The sequence below is a fragment of the Neofelis nebulosa genome, chromosome 14 (assembly GCF_028018385.1).
Source record: "Neofelis nebulosa isolate mNeoNeb1 chromosome 14, mNeoNeb1.pri, whole genome shotgun sequence".
In the NCBI taxonomy this organism is placed as follows: domain Eukaryota; kingdom Metazoa; phylum Chordata; class Mammalia; order Carnivora; family Felidae; genus Neofelis; species Neofelis nebulosa.
In genome coordinates, this window is record NC_080795.1 from 81,614,436 (window position 1) to 81,632,182 (window position 17,747).

Sequence of the window (17,747 nt, forward strand, 5' to 3'; positions counted from 1 at the left end):
TGGACCAGATCCTGGCCTAGATCCTGGACCAGATCCTGGACTAGACCCTGGACTAGATCCTGGACCAGATCCTGGCCTAGATCCTGGACTACACCCTGGACCAGATCCTGGACTAGACCCTGAACCAGATCCTGGACCAGATCCTGGCCTAGATCCGGGACCAGATCCTGGCCTAGATCCTGGACTAGATCCTGGACTAGACCCTGAACCAGATCCTGGACCAGATCCTGGACCAGATCCTGGACTAGATCCTGGATCAGATCCTGGACCAGATCCTAGACCAGATTTGGATCAGATCCTGGACCAGATCCTGGCCTAGATCCTGGACTAGATCCTGGACTAGACCCTGAACCAGATCCTGGACCAGATCCTGGCCTAGATCCTGGACCAGATCCTGGCCTAGATCCTGGACCAGATCCTGGACTAGACCCTGGACCAGATCCTGGACCAGATCCTGGCCTAGATCCTGGCCTAGACCCTGAACCAGATCCTGGACCAGATCCTGGACCAGATCCTGGACTAGACCCTAAACCAGATCCTGGACCAGATCCTGGCCTAGATCCTGGACCAGATCCTGGACCAGATCCTGGACTAGACCCTGAACCAGATCCTGGACCAGATCCTGGCCTGGATCCTGGACCAGATCCTGGACTAGATCCTGGACTAGACCCTGAACCAGATCCTGGACCAGATCCTGGACCAGATCCTGGACTAGACCCTGAACCAGATCCTGGACCAGATCCTGGCCTACATCCTGGACCAGATCCTGGCTTAGATCCTGGACCAGATCCTGGACCAGACCCTGGACTAGACCCTGAACCAGATCCTGGACCAGATCCTGGCCTAGATCTTGGACCAGATCCTGGCCTAGATCCTGGACCAGATCCTGGCCTAGATCCTGGACTAGACCCTGAACCAGATCCTGGACCAGATCCTGGCCTAGATCCTGGACTAGATCCTGGACTAGACCCTGAACCAGATCCTGGACCAGATCCTGGCCTAGATCCTGGACTAGACCCTGAACCAGATCCTGGACCAGATCCTGGCCTAGATCCTGGACCAGATCCTGGCCTAGATCCTGGACTAGACCCTGAACCAGATCCTGGACCAGATCCTGGCCTAGATCCTGGCCTAGATCCTGGACTAGACCCTGAACCAGATCCTGGACCAGATCCTGGACTAGATCCTGGACTAGACTCTGAACCAGATCCTGGACCAGATCCTGGACCAGATCCTGGACTAGACCCTGAACCAGATCCTGGACCAGATCCTGGACCAGATCCTGGACTAGACCCTAAACCAGATCCTGGACCAGATCCTGGCCTAGATCCTGGACCAGATCCTGGCCTAGATCCTAGACTAGATCCTGGACCAGATCCTGGACCAGATCCTGGACTAGACCCTGAACCAGATCCTGGACCAGATCCTGGCCTAGATCCTGGACCAGATCTTGGCCTAGATCCTGGCCTAGACCCTGGACCAGATCCTGGACCAGGTTCCGGACAAGACCCTGGACCAGATCCTGGGCTCTTAAAGAATGTGCTAGAAAAATCGGCACCACCTGAATGGGATCTGTGATTACACAGTGATACTTGATTGGTGTCTGTGTGCTGCTGATGGCGAGTGGCATGGTGTCCAGTGCTCATCCACCGCGGCTGCGGGACAGAGGAGTGCGGATCCCCGAGTGGCAGCGAGGTGGTGACGGGGAGCATGGCTAAGGTACGTAGTGACCCCACATTCTATCCCTGCCACTGCTGTGCACATTTGCAGTTTTTAAGGAAATAAAAAGTTAGAAACTCTAGTACTAAAAACCAGAGAAGCTTTCAAAAATAAAGATAAATACAAATCGAAAAGGAAGATGTGAGAAACCGGTGCGAATACGTCAATAATGGATTAAACTCGCCGGTGGAAAGACGGGAGTTGTTACAGGAGATTACTTACACCCAGACACACGTTATTCACCGCAGATGTATCGGAAGCGTAGAGGCACAGAAACGCTGACAATGAAGAGTAGAAAAACATATCGTGAACACACTAATCAAAAGAAATTTGGCACAGACCGACTGACGACAGACGCCACGTGGGGTGGGGAAGTCACGTCATAGCACTGACAGCTTCATTTTGCCAAGAGGAGACGTGATTCTTAACCTGCAGCCTGAAAACGACAGCCAGAGAATACAGAAGACAAACATTCACAGACCTGCAGGGAGGAATCTCCAAATCCAGTGACGCGGCGCGAGACTTCACCTTATTTCCTTCATTCCGTGACGGGCCCGACTGACCACACACGGCAAAGACACAGACACTCTGAGCTAGCAACTTAACAAGCTCGACTCACGGACGCCGACAGAGGGGTCCACGCACGCGGCTCGCACGGCATGCCCCTTTCTCAAGCACACGTGGGACACCTGCAGAGATGGCATTCTCTACGCCTCACGCAAAGCAAGTCTTAACAAATTTCACAGAACCAGCATCACATAAAAGACATTTTCTGAACGAAATGCAGTAGAATTAAAAAAAAAAAAAAGCACACTTAAAATGCTCATGGGTTAAAAAAATTTGACAATTCACTTCTTAATAGCTCATGGGTCAAAGAAAAACTTGTATAGTGATCATACATCACACTGAGCACTGATGAAAATACACGGGGTCCCAGCGTGCGAGGCGCAGGAAACACAGGCTGCGGCTCGGAGTTCTAGAAAGTGCCAGGCTGGAGCTTCAGGCCTTGGCAGCGAGAAGAAGGGGCTCAGAAAGCCCCACCGTGAACCCCAACCAGCACGAAGCAGAACGACAAGGCACAGACGCTAATGAAAAAGACAAACGTCTAGAAAGACTGATCAAGGCGAGAAGTCACTGGACGAATAAGACTGGGACTGACTGGGCACAGGACACGGAGTGGGGATCACGCAGAGGCGAGGGAACAGTATGAACACGCTTGCAGCCTTGCGGTCTGAACCGGGAAGACGGACGAATCCCCGTCTTGGAAAAATACCATTTACCCAAAGCGACTCCAGAACAAGAGAGGACCCAAGCGGTCTTACATATGCTGTGAGCACAGAATATCCGGTACATAACAGAGGAAAAAGAGTGATCCCTGACTCGTTATGTGAGGCTGATATAAAACCGATACCAAAATCAGACAAGATCGGAGAAGTCAGGACAGGTAGAGGCCGAGACAGGTGCCAAAACTCTAAATAAAATAGGACCACACAAGACGCTTCCATGACCGTGAACCAGCCGCGTTGAATTAGAGCGGCTCAGTGCCAGACGTGTGTGCATGTGTCGCTCACGCTAACCGAGTGAAGGAGAAAACTGAGCCATCTCAATGGATCGAAAGCATATTAGATGAAAATCAACAGCCGTCTAGGATTTAAAACAAACGACCACCCAAAACTTTCGAACCCTGGGCAAACTTCCTCGATCTGACCAGAGTATCTACAATAAATGTACAATTTCTTCCCTTTGTGGGGCAGGACCGGAACCACGGGGCCTTCCCCCTGGGCCGGCACTACCCCCACCCCCCCCACGCAGGACCCGGGAGGGCAGCCAGCGAGGTCTCTACGCCAAGGACGGACATACAACCAGGTCATCGGCAATGACAGGATTATCCCGAAGCCTCAAGCAAAGCGCCAGAAATGCTGAGCCCCTGGTGTGGGGCTGGCTGGCGCTCAGCTTATGGGATGACACCCATCCATGCACACAGGCAACACGCTGCCACGTGGGCCATTCAGGGAAACAAACAAAAACATCCGTTTAGGAATCAATCTGAAAAAAGATCCGAAAGCTATACGCGGAGAGATTCATCGTCTAAATGTACGTAACAGCGTTCAAGAAGATAGGAATACATGGAGAGGTACCTAGGTTCACAGACAGGCAGACCCAGCGTCGTGAAATGTTCGAGTTCGCCGGATTACCTCGAGTCAGCGCAATGGCAGTGACACTACCAACTGGGTGACTGACGGAAGCGGACGGGGCGGACACGGAGGGCGTCTTACACGCGGTGCGGGGCCACTGAACAGCCGGGGGAGGAATGTCAACGCACAAGTGCCAAGTCCTTAGAAGAAAACAAAGGAGAAGGTCTTCCAGACTCGGGACATGGGGAGTCCACAAGCACGCACAAAATCGGGGCGTCTTCAAGAGACCCCACGAGGGACGGGGCAGGAAAAGCGCAGCGGGAGATGCTATTTGCAACACGTGCAGACCAAGTGGCATCCAGACAGAACACACACTCGCCCATATGTGTGTGTGTATATGTTCCACAAGCCATTAAACGGGGAAAAAACAAACAATCCAATTCTTAAAATGGGCAAAAGGCATGAACAGACTTTTCACAGCAAAGGAAACACAAATATAAACATATGAAAAATTCCAACCTCGTTAGTAATCAGAGAAATGCAAATGAGGACCACAATTAGATACTATTTCACACCCACCGCATTGGCAAAAATTAAAGATTCTGACAATGTCAAATAGCACAGAGGCAACGCTCTCACGTCGCTGGCAAGCACAGGACAACCCACGGCCGCCCTGGAAAACCACGCGGTCTCGCCCGGTAAAGCGGAGCCTCGCGCCCCAGCACAGCCACGACCACGGACGGGGTGGCCCTGGCCCCGAGCACAGACCCAGGGAAACTCCACGCCCTGCAGCGAGGCGGACACGCGGGCTCGGGGCAGGGCTGGCCCGCTGGCAGGAGAATCACTGGCCACACCAGAGGAAGCACAGCTGTGCACGAGCCCGTGGCCCGGTCTTGGAAACGAAGTGGAATGAAAAAAGCGAGTCCTGGAAGAATACAAATGGTGCGGCTTGATTCTTATGCAGCTAAAAATAAGCAAAACTAGACAATCCGCCGCTCAGCGAGCAACACGTTTTACCGACGTTGTCTGTTTGATGCAAAGCTATTTTAAACTATGTGACAGCAAGGGGATCGCACGCGCAAACTTTAGGGGAGAGCTTACGTGTGGCGAGAGCAGACGGCAGGACGGGGACGCGAGGGGTAGTTTGGGCCGTCAGGTGAGGAGCCGTCAACCCAAGTTCATCATGTTACACCTTGTATCATGTTGCACCTGTGATACGTACGACCTCGTGTGAGTATCGAGTAACAGACTGGAGGGCGCCTGGGCGGCTCAGGCGGTTCAGCGTCCGACTTCTGCTCAGGTCGTGATCTCACGGTTTGTGAGTTCGAGCCCCGCGTGGGGCTCTGTGCCGACAATTCGGAGCCTGGAGCCTGCTTCGGACTCTGTGTCTCCCTCTCTCTCTCTCTCTCTCTCTCTCTCTCTCAAAAATAAACATTTTTAAAAACTTAAAAATATATAATAGATTGGAAAATATCACAAAAAATGACAATATTGAGACCTGCTAGGGCTTCCCTGATACATCATCTTGGACCATCACAGAACCTTCCCTGTCTGTGAACGGGACTCTAAAACCCTAGGGCTCTAAGATTCTAGCAGAATTCATGGCTCTTCTCATGCAGCGGTGCTGCCTGTGTGCCCAGGGGTAAGATCCTGACATCCAGCATGAGACCCCTCCCACCAATGTCAGGTCCCAAAGACCCATCCCATGAGAAGAAAGGTCCCAGATGTGTCCGCTTGCAAGGCCACGGGGGCCCCGTCCTCGCTGGCCAGCACTGAAGAGGGCCGTGCCTCACACCCCCCCAGCCCACATCCCACAACCCCCCCCACGGCAGCCCCCCATGAGAGGCCCCCACAAACTTCCCCCTGTGCTGATGGTCAGGGGTCCCTTCTCTCGGGCTCAGCCAAAGATGCTCCAGCTGCCGTGCCCCAGCCCCAGCCTGACCCCAGAGCCGGAGTCAAGAGCCAAGAGCCAGCTTCCAAACCTTTGCCCAACGTCTGCCCGGCATGCCCCCCGCCCCCTTCCCCTGCCATCTCTGGGCACAGTCCTGGCTCCTTCCTTCATCCTCAGAAGAGGAGGACAGCCAGGCCCTTGGCCTGGGGTTGAGCACACAGGGTCCCAGTCGAGTGTAGTTCGGGGAAAGCCCCTCAGCTGCGCTGAGTGTTGGCCCTGTCCTTGCACACAGACTGAGGATTCCGTGAGATGCCGTCTACACAAGGCAGAAGCTGGTCGATTCTGAATCCCTCCACCTGCGGGGGACCCAACACACGCCTCTTCCTGAGCAATTTCTGCCAGCCTGTGGAGCACCTGACAGGTGCCAGCGTGCCCTGGGCTGTTGGGCACGGGCTGAGTGAGGATATCACAGAGGCTGCTGCCCACAGTGGCCACAGCGTGCCGTCCTCCACGTGCCCATCGAGCCCTCACGGATTCAACAACTGTACATTCGTGCGCACGAGTGCCAGGAGTGGCCACAGCCACACAGCGCCCCGCACGCACGGCTCTCCTCCTCGACCGGCACGCCCTCAGCCCTGGATCCACTACACCCGCAAAAGCCCCGAGCCTGGGCGCCCAAGGGAGGAGGGAGGGGCGGGGAGTGGGGGCTCCTCCAGGGCCCTGAGGCCCCACCTGGACCAGAGGTGGAAGCTGAGACCTGACAGCTGGCTGAGGCCCTGTGCCAGGCGAGTCCCCTGTCGGGGCTGGACTGAGCAGCGGGGCAGGGCTGAGGAGAGCGGGGCCCGCAGGGGTGGTGTGAGGAGAGCAAGGTCCAAACGTGGAGGGTGGTCAAGGTGAGTAGGGGGGACAGGATGGCACCGGGGCCCCTCCCTGGCACAGGGGCAGTCTGCTACTGGGAACTCACCCCAGAGAGCTGAGTCCGGGAGCGGAGGAGCAGCGGGTGAGTTTCCCAGACCCCCAAGGTGGGCGGGGCCTGGCAGAGGGGAGGGGAGGAAGGGCCGATGAAAGCCAGGGGGGGAGGGGCACGGCGGAGAGGGAGGGCAATTCTGGGGATGTAGAGGGTGCATTCTGTTCCGTGATGCCCACCGCCTTCCGCTGCCTCCCTCAGGGCAGGGGGACCGCCCCTGGAAACTCCGGTCAGCGCACCCGAGCAGGAGTCCCCGGCTTCCTCCACGAAGACCCTGCAAAGCCACGGCGGGCTCTTCCTCCACTCTGGTCTCTCCACCCGGAGCCCGGCGACGTCTAGGAGGGCGCTGCCCTGCCAGCCTGGGCCCCCGAGTCAGAAGCACAGGAGCAAAGCCACCACCAACCCGCCGTGGACGTGTAAAAACCAGGAAAAACCAGCCACGAGACTTGGGATCCTTTGTGACCACAGCCACACAGCCGACTGAGGCCAGGAGGCGCGTGAGAAGCTCCGATCAATGGAAGGGCTGTCGGCAAATCCCGCCACTAACCTGCTGTGTGACTCTGGGGCCCTTGCTCCCTTCCTCAAGGTGGACAGGGAGGCTCTGGTGGCCGCCAGCCGTAGGGACCATGGGTGGCACGGTGGCAGCTCGGCGGGGGTTGCACCGGTCACACACGCAGGCTGGGCCGGAGGAGGGGGGGCAGCCACACGTCACAGCCTCGTCAGCGAGCGGGAAAGCCTGCTCTCCAATGAAAGCATGTGCGGGGGTCTCTCAGTCCTGGGACCACAGGCGTCCCTGTGCTTTTGTATTTTCCTTCAGGGCCTCTTCATCTGTCTCGCCGATAGTGCCATTAACCAGCGCTCGCTGGCGTTCCCGAAGCAGCCAGTACGGAGGGGTGGAGAACACAGTCCACGCAGCCCGGGAACGCACAGACCGGATGGCCGCCCGGCACCCCTGACCCCACCGCGCGCAGGGGCAGGCGACCCGAGGGGTCAGGTGGAGAAGGGCAGAGCCCCACACACAGACGGCCTCCCCGGCTGTCCCCTCCCGTGTCGCTCGCACAGTGACGAAGGCACACCACTCTCCCCGAGGCCGGGGTCTGCACCTGGGCAAGGAGGGCACGGGGACCCTGCACGACTCAGTGGCCCAGCCTCGCCCCTGCCTCCGGAGGGAAAGGGGGCTGTCCGTGGTGCTGTCGCTCAAGCCCGAAACTCCCTCCGTGGACCAGAGAGCCCATTTACAGGATGGGAATACTGAGGGGTGGATGACCCCAAGTCATCTGTAATCAGATGCACACCTCCCACCCCACGCACTTCGGGCACATCCTTGTTCTCCAGACTCTGATCCCCTGTTCACTGGGTCCTCATCCCGAGAAGCCCACTCCGGGGGCTTCTCTCGGAGCTGCGGCTCCACGAGACGTGGCCATGGCTCATCAGGGGAGCAGGTCACGTCCTGCGGTAACTTCTTGGCGGGCCGGGCACCGTGTTCTATCACAGAGCACGCGCTTTGAGAGAGAGCTTGTTTGACGTCTGAGCGATTTATTTGGTTTAATTTTGTTCTTCTCCCTTTCTGCTGTCAAGAGGTAAACAGACACACTGCTTCATCTTGGGCCAGATTAATAATGCATTGGAGCAGGCGGGAAGAAGGCCAGGCAGGGCCACCGGCCGGCTGTGTGACCCAGGCTAAGTCGCTGTGCCTCCCGGGGCCTCTTCTCTTCAGATGTAGCTCGGGGCTGGGACCTGGCCTGGCCCTGAGCTCAAGGTGGTGCTGGCAGTGGCTGTGTTCAGTGCGAGAAGAGGCACCGCGTGTGCTGAGCTCCCGGCAGGCAGTCACCTGCATGGTGTCACTCGAGTCCCCCAGACCTGGGAAGGAGACATTCTGGATGACGAGGGACGGCTCAGAGACGGTGGTTTCAAAGTCCCGCAGCAATTAACTAACACAGCCAGGACGCAGGTCAGGGCACTTCCAACCTTTGTTTCTTCCGCGACCCTGAGCTGGTGGGGACAGTGAGGTGCCCTGGTTTACCGATGGCCGTCACCGCCCTCATCATTCCTGTCTGCAGTGGCTGGGAGGCAGGCCTGAGGTGGCTCGGCACAGAGTCCCCATCCTGGCTCCTCCTTGCACCAGGCAGGTCCCCTAACCTCCCTGCGCCTTGGCTGTTTCATCTGTGTGATGGGCATGTCACTTCCTGCCCTGTCTCTGGCCTAGGACAGGTGTGAGGCCGGGCTGAGTGACGAGGGGACAGGCTAGCTCTTTGTCAGGTCCTGCCCAGGTACGAGGACATGCAAAGGAGCACGCAAGGCCCCCTCCCCTGTCCTGCACCCCGGAGGATGGCATTCTGTGGCTCACACAGATGAGTGGCCTCAGACCAGACACAGCTCCCCCTCAGGGGGCATTTTAGGGAGACTGGACTGGGCAGGCCGTGCTGACGGAGGAACAGGCTCGGTGGCGGGAGGGGCTCTGAACCACACAACCAGGCCCTGCCCAGCCAGGGCTGGGCGTGACCTTTCTCGGTGACGCAGCAGGGACGGCGGGGGCCACACTAACAGCGGGGCTGGCGAGAGGGCAGGAGATGGCCTGCTGCTCATTCCTGCCGCCTCCAGCCCCCTTCAGACGCCAGGCTGGACTGGGAGGAGGGATGTGGGAAGAGCGGAGCCCTTTCCAGAAGACAGGAATGATTTCACACAGGTATTCCCAGCTTTTTGCTGAGAGCAACACAATTCTGCGTCTCCTTTCCCTCTTTCCTGGCAGAAAGCACAGCAGAGCCGTGGGCCCTGGTCCCGTGGGCCTGGCAGCATTGAGGTGTTCCAATGAAATCAAACCTGTGTCTGTCTGTCTGCACAAGGCAGGGCTCCGCCAGCTGGACTCAGCCGCCTCCAAGGCTCGGGCTGCACTGGCTTCTCCGGCGGCCACCTGCACGGCCTGGCACGCGGGCCCTCCCTTCCTCCATGGCTCCCTCAGCCGAGCTGCCCAGCCAACCCCCTTCGGCCCCGAAGGAAGCTGCCTGTCCCGTCAAGCCCACTCCAGACTCCAAGTACACCAAACAGTCCCTGAGCCTCCAGAAAGTTCAGAACACCTCTCTGTGCACGGTGGGTGGGAGTGAGGGCTGCCCCCTGGGGCCGCTGCACCCGTGGTTCTCCCCGGGCCACCGTTCTGTGGCTCTTCCCTCATACCGGTCCTTCCTGCCTTTCTGGCTCTGCCAGAAGTGTTTAGGGACCTGGGAGAGCCGGGCCATCAGAGAGACCTAGATTCCAATCCTGCTCCATCACCTCCCAGGTGCACGATTCAAGGCAAACGCAAGCCTTCTGGGGTTTCAGTCCATATCTACAAACTGGGCAGACAGCAGCCAATCGTGGACGGCACGTCGGCCCAAGAGTGGGATAAGGGACCGGACCATACCCGGGGAGCTCTCGGTGCCCCATGCCCTCTACCACCCGGCAGTGCCCCAGGGGGAGCTCCGAGAAGGCCAAGCGGGGCCCTCTGGCAGGTCCTGTACCCTCACTCTGCACTTAGCCCCGTGCCGACCCCCAGAATGGCAGCGAGAGACAAGATTGGGCCCTCCATCCGGGAGCCGGAGGCCAGCTGGGAGGCAGGCCCCTCGGGTGTAATGAAGACAGCGGGGTGGGGGCCCTGACGTACTGAGGAAGTCACAGGGCCCTGCAGCCCACAGGGAAGACAGGACAGGGTGTGGTCCTGGGTGCCAGGCCATGTGGCCACAGCCTCCCCTATGCTCCCACCTGCCTGGCGTGGCTCTTTTCCAAGGGCTCTGGAAAAGGTCAGCCACGGTCCCCACTAACAGGAGAGAAGCTGAATAGTGGAGCTCTTAGGGACAGAGGCCTCCAGTGCTGAGAGAGTCGGGACACAGGGTGGGGTAGGGACACAGGTTGGGACACCGGCTCCACACTAGGGAGGCCTCTGCATAATAAACAAGCGTCTCAAAGACACAGATGCCTTTCTTCTCCACTATCCCAGTGCTCTGTGCCATGCCTGGGAAGAGGACCCATCATCACCACCACCACTGTCACCAGAACAAGTCACTCTGCCAAGTGCCTCGCATGCAACCCTCTGAGGCATTACTGGTGTGTATTTTACAGAAAAGAAACATGAGAAGTGGAGAGATTAAGCAATGTGCTGATGGTCAGACACAAGCAGTCATTCACAGAACTGGGATTAGAACCCATGTTAAGTAAACAGCAGTAGCTGGCCCTAAGCAGCACAGCTTCTGGCGAAGGGGATTCTTGCTGTGAAGGAGGCAAGGGGCTGGGCTGACTCTGGGCCTCTAGAACATGGTTGCTCGGGGCCACAGGTACTGGAAGGAAAACGGGTTCATTTGCATATAATTTGCATACAGCTGCTGAAAATAAGCCCAGATTCCCGGTCCCTTAAAAACCGCATTGTTTCGGTCTTGAATGGGACCTTCCCACGCATACACCCACCCCCAATCACCCTGCTGTGGGGTGGCGTCCCCTCGTCACCCCTTTCAAGGAGGCAATTCCCCACTTGGGGGTGGCCTTAGACACAGAGTCCCTCACTCTGGAGGACCTAGGCCTTCCCACGGCCCTCCCAGCTGAAGCCTGCAAAGCTGGCCCGGGGCAGGGTGGGAGGCCGACTTCTCCTGCAGCAGAGAGGCCGAGCAGGTCCGCTTGGCGTGGGCACGGGTTCTTTGTGAGCCTGTCACATCCTTGACAGCCGGCCTCGTGCATCTGAACACAGGAGCTGGGCAGGAGGCCAGGTGCTTCTCCAGGGGCAGGCTGGTAGCTGCCCGCCCAGCCCAGAGCCTCAGGGCGCTCCTCCCTCCTCCCCGGCCACCCACCGTCTTCCAGGCCCGGCCCTCCCACCTGCCCGCCCTGTGGCCAGGGCTCAGGGACACTGAGCAGCTTCCCTGCAGGCACAGTCCTCCTCCGGAGCTCAATCTGGGACCTGGAGCTGCCGGGCTAGCCAGAAGCTGGGCTAAAAGGGGCCCCCGGAGGCCGGCCCCCCAAGTGAGAATCCAGAGGCACTTGTGGACCGGGTCTGGGCCTCTCTGGAGATCCACCCTAGACAAGGGTCTGTCTGGCAAGCGGCCTGGGCGGTCGCGAGGTGCGGCCGGACGCCCTTTCCTCCTCGCACGGTGGGGTGGACAGCTCAGAGGCTGGGGGCCGGGCCCCCGGGCCCGCTGCTCTTCCCCGCCCCCCACCCAGCTCCCTGCATCCCCATCAGCCCTCAGCCACTTCCTGCAGAGCTGGCCAGCTCCTGGAGAAGCCACATCCGGAAAATGGGCCACTTCTTCCTCTGTGCTCCTATCACCGCCCCAGAAGGCAAGTGTGCTCAGGTGCACACACACCGGCGTGCACACACACACACACACACACACACACACACACAAAAGCTCGCCGGCGCCCCCAGGGCATGCCTGTGCCTGTCTCCCCCGGGGCTGTGGGCAGGTGCTCCCTGAGCGCTTACTGAGTCTGGGACAAGTCTCCAACTCTCCGGCCTCAGGTTCCTCACCTGTGAGATGGGGTGACAGGCTTCTCGCCTCATGGGGTCCCTGTGAGGACCCAAGTCTGAGTTCCCCCACCCTAGGGGGTAGGCCTTTCCAGCTCTAAGATCCCGCTGGTGTCTCAAAGCAGTTTCATTCCCCTCCTCTGGGAGGCCTTTCCCAGTCAACCTAAGCCATGCTGATTTATCCTCCACCTTTGTCCAGCCCACAGTGCTGGCATTTAATTAGCCACTCTCTCTGGCAGTTTCTCCTGGGCCTCAAGGACACCCCTGACCCTGGCCCATAAAATAGGAACACGGTGGCCAGGCTGGCCAGCCGCCTCAAGTCGCCCTCCCACAGCCTGCTGGCCGGCGTCCTGCTGACCCTCCCAGCGCCGAAAATGCGCGCCCACTTTCTTGACCAGCCAGACAAGAACACGGAGTGGGGTCGGCACACGGGGTTCCACAGTCACGCCCCAGGACCAGCCCTGTTCTCCATCTGGGCAGATCAAGAAAGGGTAACGAGGCCTCTGCCGGGGAGGGGCTGGAGGGCTGCGTCAGGCTTGGGGGGAGCCCCCTGCGGGAGCTCCCTGCAGCCCAGAGCAGCCCGGAGGCCTGGCCCCAGGACCCGCACCCGTCGCCCCGCGTGCCTGCAGGCTCCACAGGCCCCAACCCCAGGATGCCCCCACTGCCAGCCCAGAGACCAGACCTGTCACCCAGTGTCCCCGACATCCTGGGTGTCGTACAGCAGGCTCAGAGGAGTGGGACCACCCCAGAGTCACGATGGAGCAGGGCTGTGGCAGTGCCGGCCCTGAACTCAGGCCTGCCCGATCTGAAGCTGCTCCGAGTGGCCGAGGACAGTGGGACAGGTAGGTGGGGGGCTGAGTCAGGTGCAGGGCCCTGTCAGGAGCTCATCTCCCAGGGGGCTCTGGGACAGAGTGCCCGGCTGCTTCACACTGATGAAGGTAGGAGAGCATCCCCCTCCCTCGCTGGGCCCCCCTGGCCTGTCCTCCACCCCAGCCCCGCCCTGCAGGTGGGAGGGGGTCTGCGGCTCTGGCTCCCGGGTGCTGCACGCAGGGCATTTATTAAACACTGAGCGGATTGATCTAAATCTTGGCCGAGGGTTGTTTTCCTGCACGGCGCTCATCCAGAGCAGGGCCGGTGGGTCTCCGCACAGCCGCTGCAGACGGGAAGGGCAAGGCCCTGGGGCCCAAGTGCACACAGGGTCACCCTCTGACCGCCCCCCACGTTCCCACCAGCTGTCTGGAACACAGTTCGAATGTACATTTCTCAGCAGACGGAGGAGAGAATCTGTAACAATCTGATCACGAAAATGAGATTGTTCCCTGCACCCAGGGACATCGCACACACTTGGGCCCTCACAAAATCAAATTGCTGCTTATTTAACCTGCTCAGTCTCCAAATGAAAAGGCAGCCCCAAACCCCATCAATACACACTCCCCTCCCCCCACGGCAGGCTTCAACAGGCCCGGCCAGGGGCAGCAGGGTCTCTGGGCAGTTGTGCTGAAAACACCCCATCACCAAGAATGCCAGGAAGAACGTGCCCAAAGCCTCCTCTGGGTGCTGGCTGGTGGCCAGGAAGCCAGCTGGCCTTCAGGAGCGGGAGAGGGGCTCCACCCACCCAACCCGGGCCCAGGGATGACCCCTTCCTCGGGCCTGGACAGCTTGAGCCCAGAACCTGACGGCTGGCAGGCACCCAGCAAAAGTATCTGAGATGCTGACCAGATCCAAACCTCTAATTTTACAGAGAGGAAAGTGGAAAAGGTCAAGTCATGATCAGGGGACAAGCAGCCCAGAGCACCAGGGAAGGTCAACTGACTCTAGAAGGAAGGAAGGAGGGAGGAGGGGAGTGGAGGGGAGAGAGGAGGAAAGGAGGGAGGGGGAGGAAGGGGAGATAAAGGAACAGAGGAGGGGAGGGGAGGGAGGAGGGAGGAGGGGAGAAAGGAGAAAGAGGAGGGAGGAGGGGAGAAGGGAGAGGGAGGAGGGAGGAGGGGAGTGGAGGGGAGAGAGGAGGAAAGGAGGGAGGGGGAGGAAGGGGGGATAAAGGAATAGAGGAGGGGAGGGGAGGGAGGAAGGAGGAGGGGAGAAGGGAGAGGGAGGAGGGAGGAGGCGAGGGGAGGGGAGGGGAGGGGAGGACTCCAGGCCTGACCCCACAGGACCTTCATGTGCCTCCTCACCTCACTGCCCAATGCACCAGGCCCAGCCTTTCCTCCCGGGGGGGGGGGGGGGGGGAGGGGGATGGGCGCCTGTGAAGCCCCACCCCCACCGATTCCTGCACGACGTGCTTTTACTGAGCACCTACTGCATGCTAAGCACTGTCCTAGGCACCAGGCAGGGACGCAGCCAGAGCCCTGCCTCGCAGAGCCAGTGTCATACTTGGGAGAGACGGTGCCCCAGCAGACAAGTCGGCACGGGGTCAGCACGGGGGTGCCAGCCGCAGGGGATGAACCAGGGGGATCCTCTCTGATAGGAAAGCAAAGGGGAGGGTGACCGGGGTTGAAAGGAGACCCACACTGGTTGAGCACCTGCCCTGGGCCAAGATGGACATTCACCACTTCCTGCTGCCAGTCGGGCCGGTTATTCGGTTCCCACGGGTCAGGCAGCTGGGCTCGTGGGCAGAGGGCCAGGCAAGGGGCCACAGGGCGACAGTCAGTCAGTGTGCAGCACACAGGTATTGTCGTCAGCCCTGGTCCTTGCAGCAAAGACCCCTATGCGTGCAGGTGTGTGTGTGTGTGTGTGTGTGTGTGTGTGTGTGCGTGCGAGTGTGCACGTGCATGCATGCATGTGTGAACACGTGTGTGTCCTGCACCTCAAGCTCTGGAAAGGTCGGTCACGGACACAGTGTGGCTGGCTGATGCTTTACTCGGGATTGCCGTGTCTACGGTCCTGGGACAGGCGGGCCCACCATGCTCCTTTGCCGTGTGGCCATCTCTGATTTGACCCTGTATCACGAATTTGGAATTCCCCTCTCTCTGCTCTCTAGAAAAGTCTGTAGAGGCCGGACCTCTTCCCTGGAGGTCGGAGGAGCATACTTGAGAGGCCACACGGGCCCAGTGCTCTCCGCGGCAGCCGCTGGGGGCCCTGTGCCTGGTCTGTGGCGGCCCAGCGCTTCTCCAGGAATCGGCCCGTTTGATTTCTAAGTTTCTAGCTAGGGTGGCATAAATTGTTCACAGAATTCTTATTTTGGAATTTCTGCTCTTTTCCTCCTGCATCAATCTTATCAGTGGCTTGTCTATTTTCACGGCGTTCCCGAACAATCTGCTTTTGGCTTTGTGGAGACTATTGTGACTCACTGAACATGCCCCGTCTCTACACGGTTCTCCCTTCTAACTCTCTGGTTTTTTTCTGTGGTTCTTTTACTTAATCTCTTTAATATCTTCATACAGTAATGTTCCGCCTCTTCCTGGTTCGTGGTCGAGGCGTTTCGGGCCAGCAATCTCTGAAGCGTCCGCAGACTAGGACATGGCCCGCTTCATTGTCACTTGCTCACGTCTTTCTCACACACCCATTGACGGTTTCTTCTTTGACCTGAGTTACTTAGAGCTCTTCTTAAATTTCCAAACATACAAAAAAAAAAAAAAAACGTATTTTTTAAGTTACTTACATCTAAAGATTGCATTTCTCCAACTGCATTTTCTAAAAGTCGCTGTTTTATGCAGCACTGACTCTGGCTCTGCAGTCTATTGACCCTTTATATCTAATTTGTGGTCGAAGCGTGCACAGGTCCCAGGCGTACTGGAGAAGGGCCACGTGTGCTCACTGGTGCAGTTCAGTGAGTGTCGGCAAGCGGAACCCTGTCTGCTAACTTCCTGTGCGTGAGCCCCGCGTGCGGCTGGAGCGTCCGGGATGCTGGGCTCCCTCTGGGGAGGGAAGGCCGTGACTTACCTCATTTTGAGCTGTTCTATTAGGTGTATCCAGGTGTGGAGTTTTCATTTTCCTGCTGGGAGGCCACTGTTACAGGATAAGTCTCTTCATCACATTTAATTCATTTACTCCTTTTCCTAGTATTTACGAACATGTGTGTGTCCTAACGTCCACTGTCTGAAGCCAACACTGCCTCCTGCACCGTAGGCGGTGGGGCGGGGCGGGGGGGGGCGGGTTTCAGCGGGAGCAGCTACATCGTCACCTTGTCCTCTTATAAACGGCAGAGACCTTTTGCCTCCAGTCGGACGATCTTGGACATTCCCCGGGCTCTTTGAACCCACCTGCAGAAATGTGTTTCCCGGACAGGACTGCCCATTTCCCTTTTGCTGTATTTTTTTCTTCTATATTATTTTTGTTTCCTTGTTTTCTTCTTTTCATGTTCAAAGAGAATTTTTGTTTGCTTAATTGTATTCTTACTCCATTTTTACTGGTTTGGAAGTTAGATACCCTAACCCTCCTCTTTCAGAGGTGACCCTTGCCGCAGATCTCGTACTTCTTACTAGTTCCTTCTGTGCACGTCCGGCCTGTGTGATCCTCCCAGACGCACAGACTCTGGCCAGCACCGTGGTGACCCACACACCTCTGCCCTGCGGCGCTCGGGCTCCCTCGGGCAGCCCCCCGCAGCCACGCCCGGCCACCTCGGCTGCCCTTCCGCCACGCATCGCCACAGCGCGGCAGTGGTCAGTTCCCCTCCCTAAGGAGCGAAAAGCAACCTCAAGGCAACCTTGCTCTTTGCTTACTTGACAACTCCGTCACGACCTTGTAACATGAGATCACCGAATCAGACTACACGTTTGCGTGTTACCATATATGGGAGTCAAAGAAGTAGAAGATACAGAGAAAACCATGCCACACGGCGTTCGGGGCTCAGTCCTTTGGGTACAAACCCAACTGAGCGGTGCCGGCAAGAATAAAGTTGCTTCCGGAAAGAAAAGCCTGTGTCACGACTCTCTGTGCGAGACTCCTGCTGCAGAGCCACTTGGCGAGCGTTCTGTACAGGGACACACGCGGCACATGACCCCCAGGCCTGGCCGGTGGGCTCAGAGCCCGCAGGCTGCTCGTCCTCCTTCACCGCTGGGCAGCCCTCCGGCGTGGACACACTGCAGTTCCCATCTACCACGGAAGGACACCTTGGCTATGTCTGGTTTGGGACTCTTACAAACACAGGTGCTGCGAACATGTGCGTGCAGGTTTTGCTGTGAACGTGACTCTCTGCTTCTCTAGGATAAATGCAACTGGTGGCAGTGTATTTAACTTAAGAAACTCCCAAACGGGCTTCCAGGGTGGCCGTCCCGCCGGCGGTGCACAGGCAGCCCGGGCTCCCCGCGTCTGGGCGTCTCCTCCTTTGGCCACTCGGGCAGGCTGGCGGTGGGAGCTCCTGACGTGCCAGTTTGCATTTCTGCAACAGCTGGTGACGCTCCAACGCCATCTATGCATCTTCTTTGGTAAATTTCTGCTCAAATCTTTTGCCCATTTTCTTACTGCTGAATTCAGAGAACTCTTTATATATACAGGATACAAGTCCTCTGTCAGATGTGTGACTTGCAAATATTTTCTCTCCGTCAGTAACTTGTGTTCCCAACCTCTGAACAGGGATTTTTGCAGAGGCTAAGTTTTTAACTTTGATGAAGGAAC

General features: G+C 58.0%; 1 protein-coding gene across 2 annotated transcripts in view; it reads right to left on the reverse strand.

The window, feature by feature from the left end:
• Nucleotides 1-3,843: 3,843 nt before the first annotated feature.
• The window catches only part of TSNARE1 (t-SNARE domain containing 1), a 120,265-nt gene continuing 106,361 nt past the window's right edge, over nucleotides 3,844-17,747 (reverse strand). Inside the window, exons 15-16 of one of the 2 annotated variants that reach the window (XR_009253567.1) lie at nucleotides 4,956-5,063; nucleotides 3,844-4,054 (exon numbers count right to left, since the gene is read on the reverse strand). Coding sequence is in view for 1 of the 2 variants with exons in the window: in XM_058699252.1 (XP_058555235.1) it covers nucleotides 4,034-4,054 (21 nt within the window). In the remaining variant the exon portion in view is untranslated. The remainder of the gene's footprint in view (nucleotides 4,055-4,955; nucleotides 5,064-17,747) is intronic. The other variant, XM_058699252.1, reaches the window with a different exon arrangement.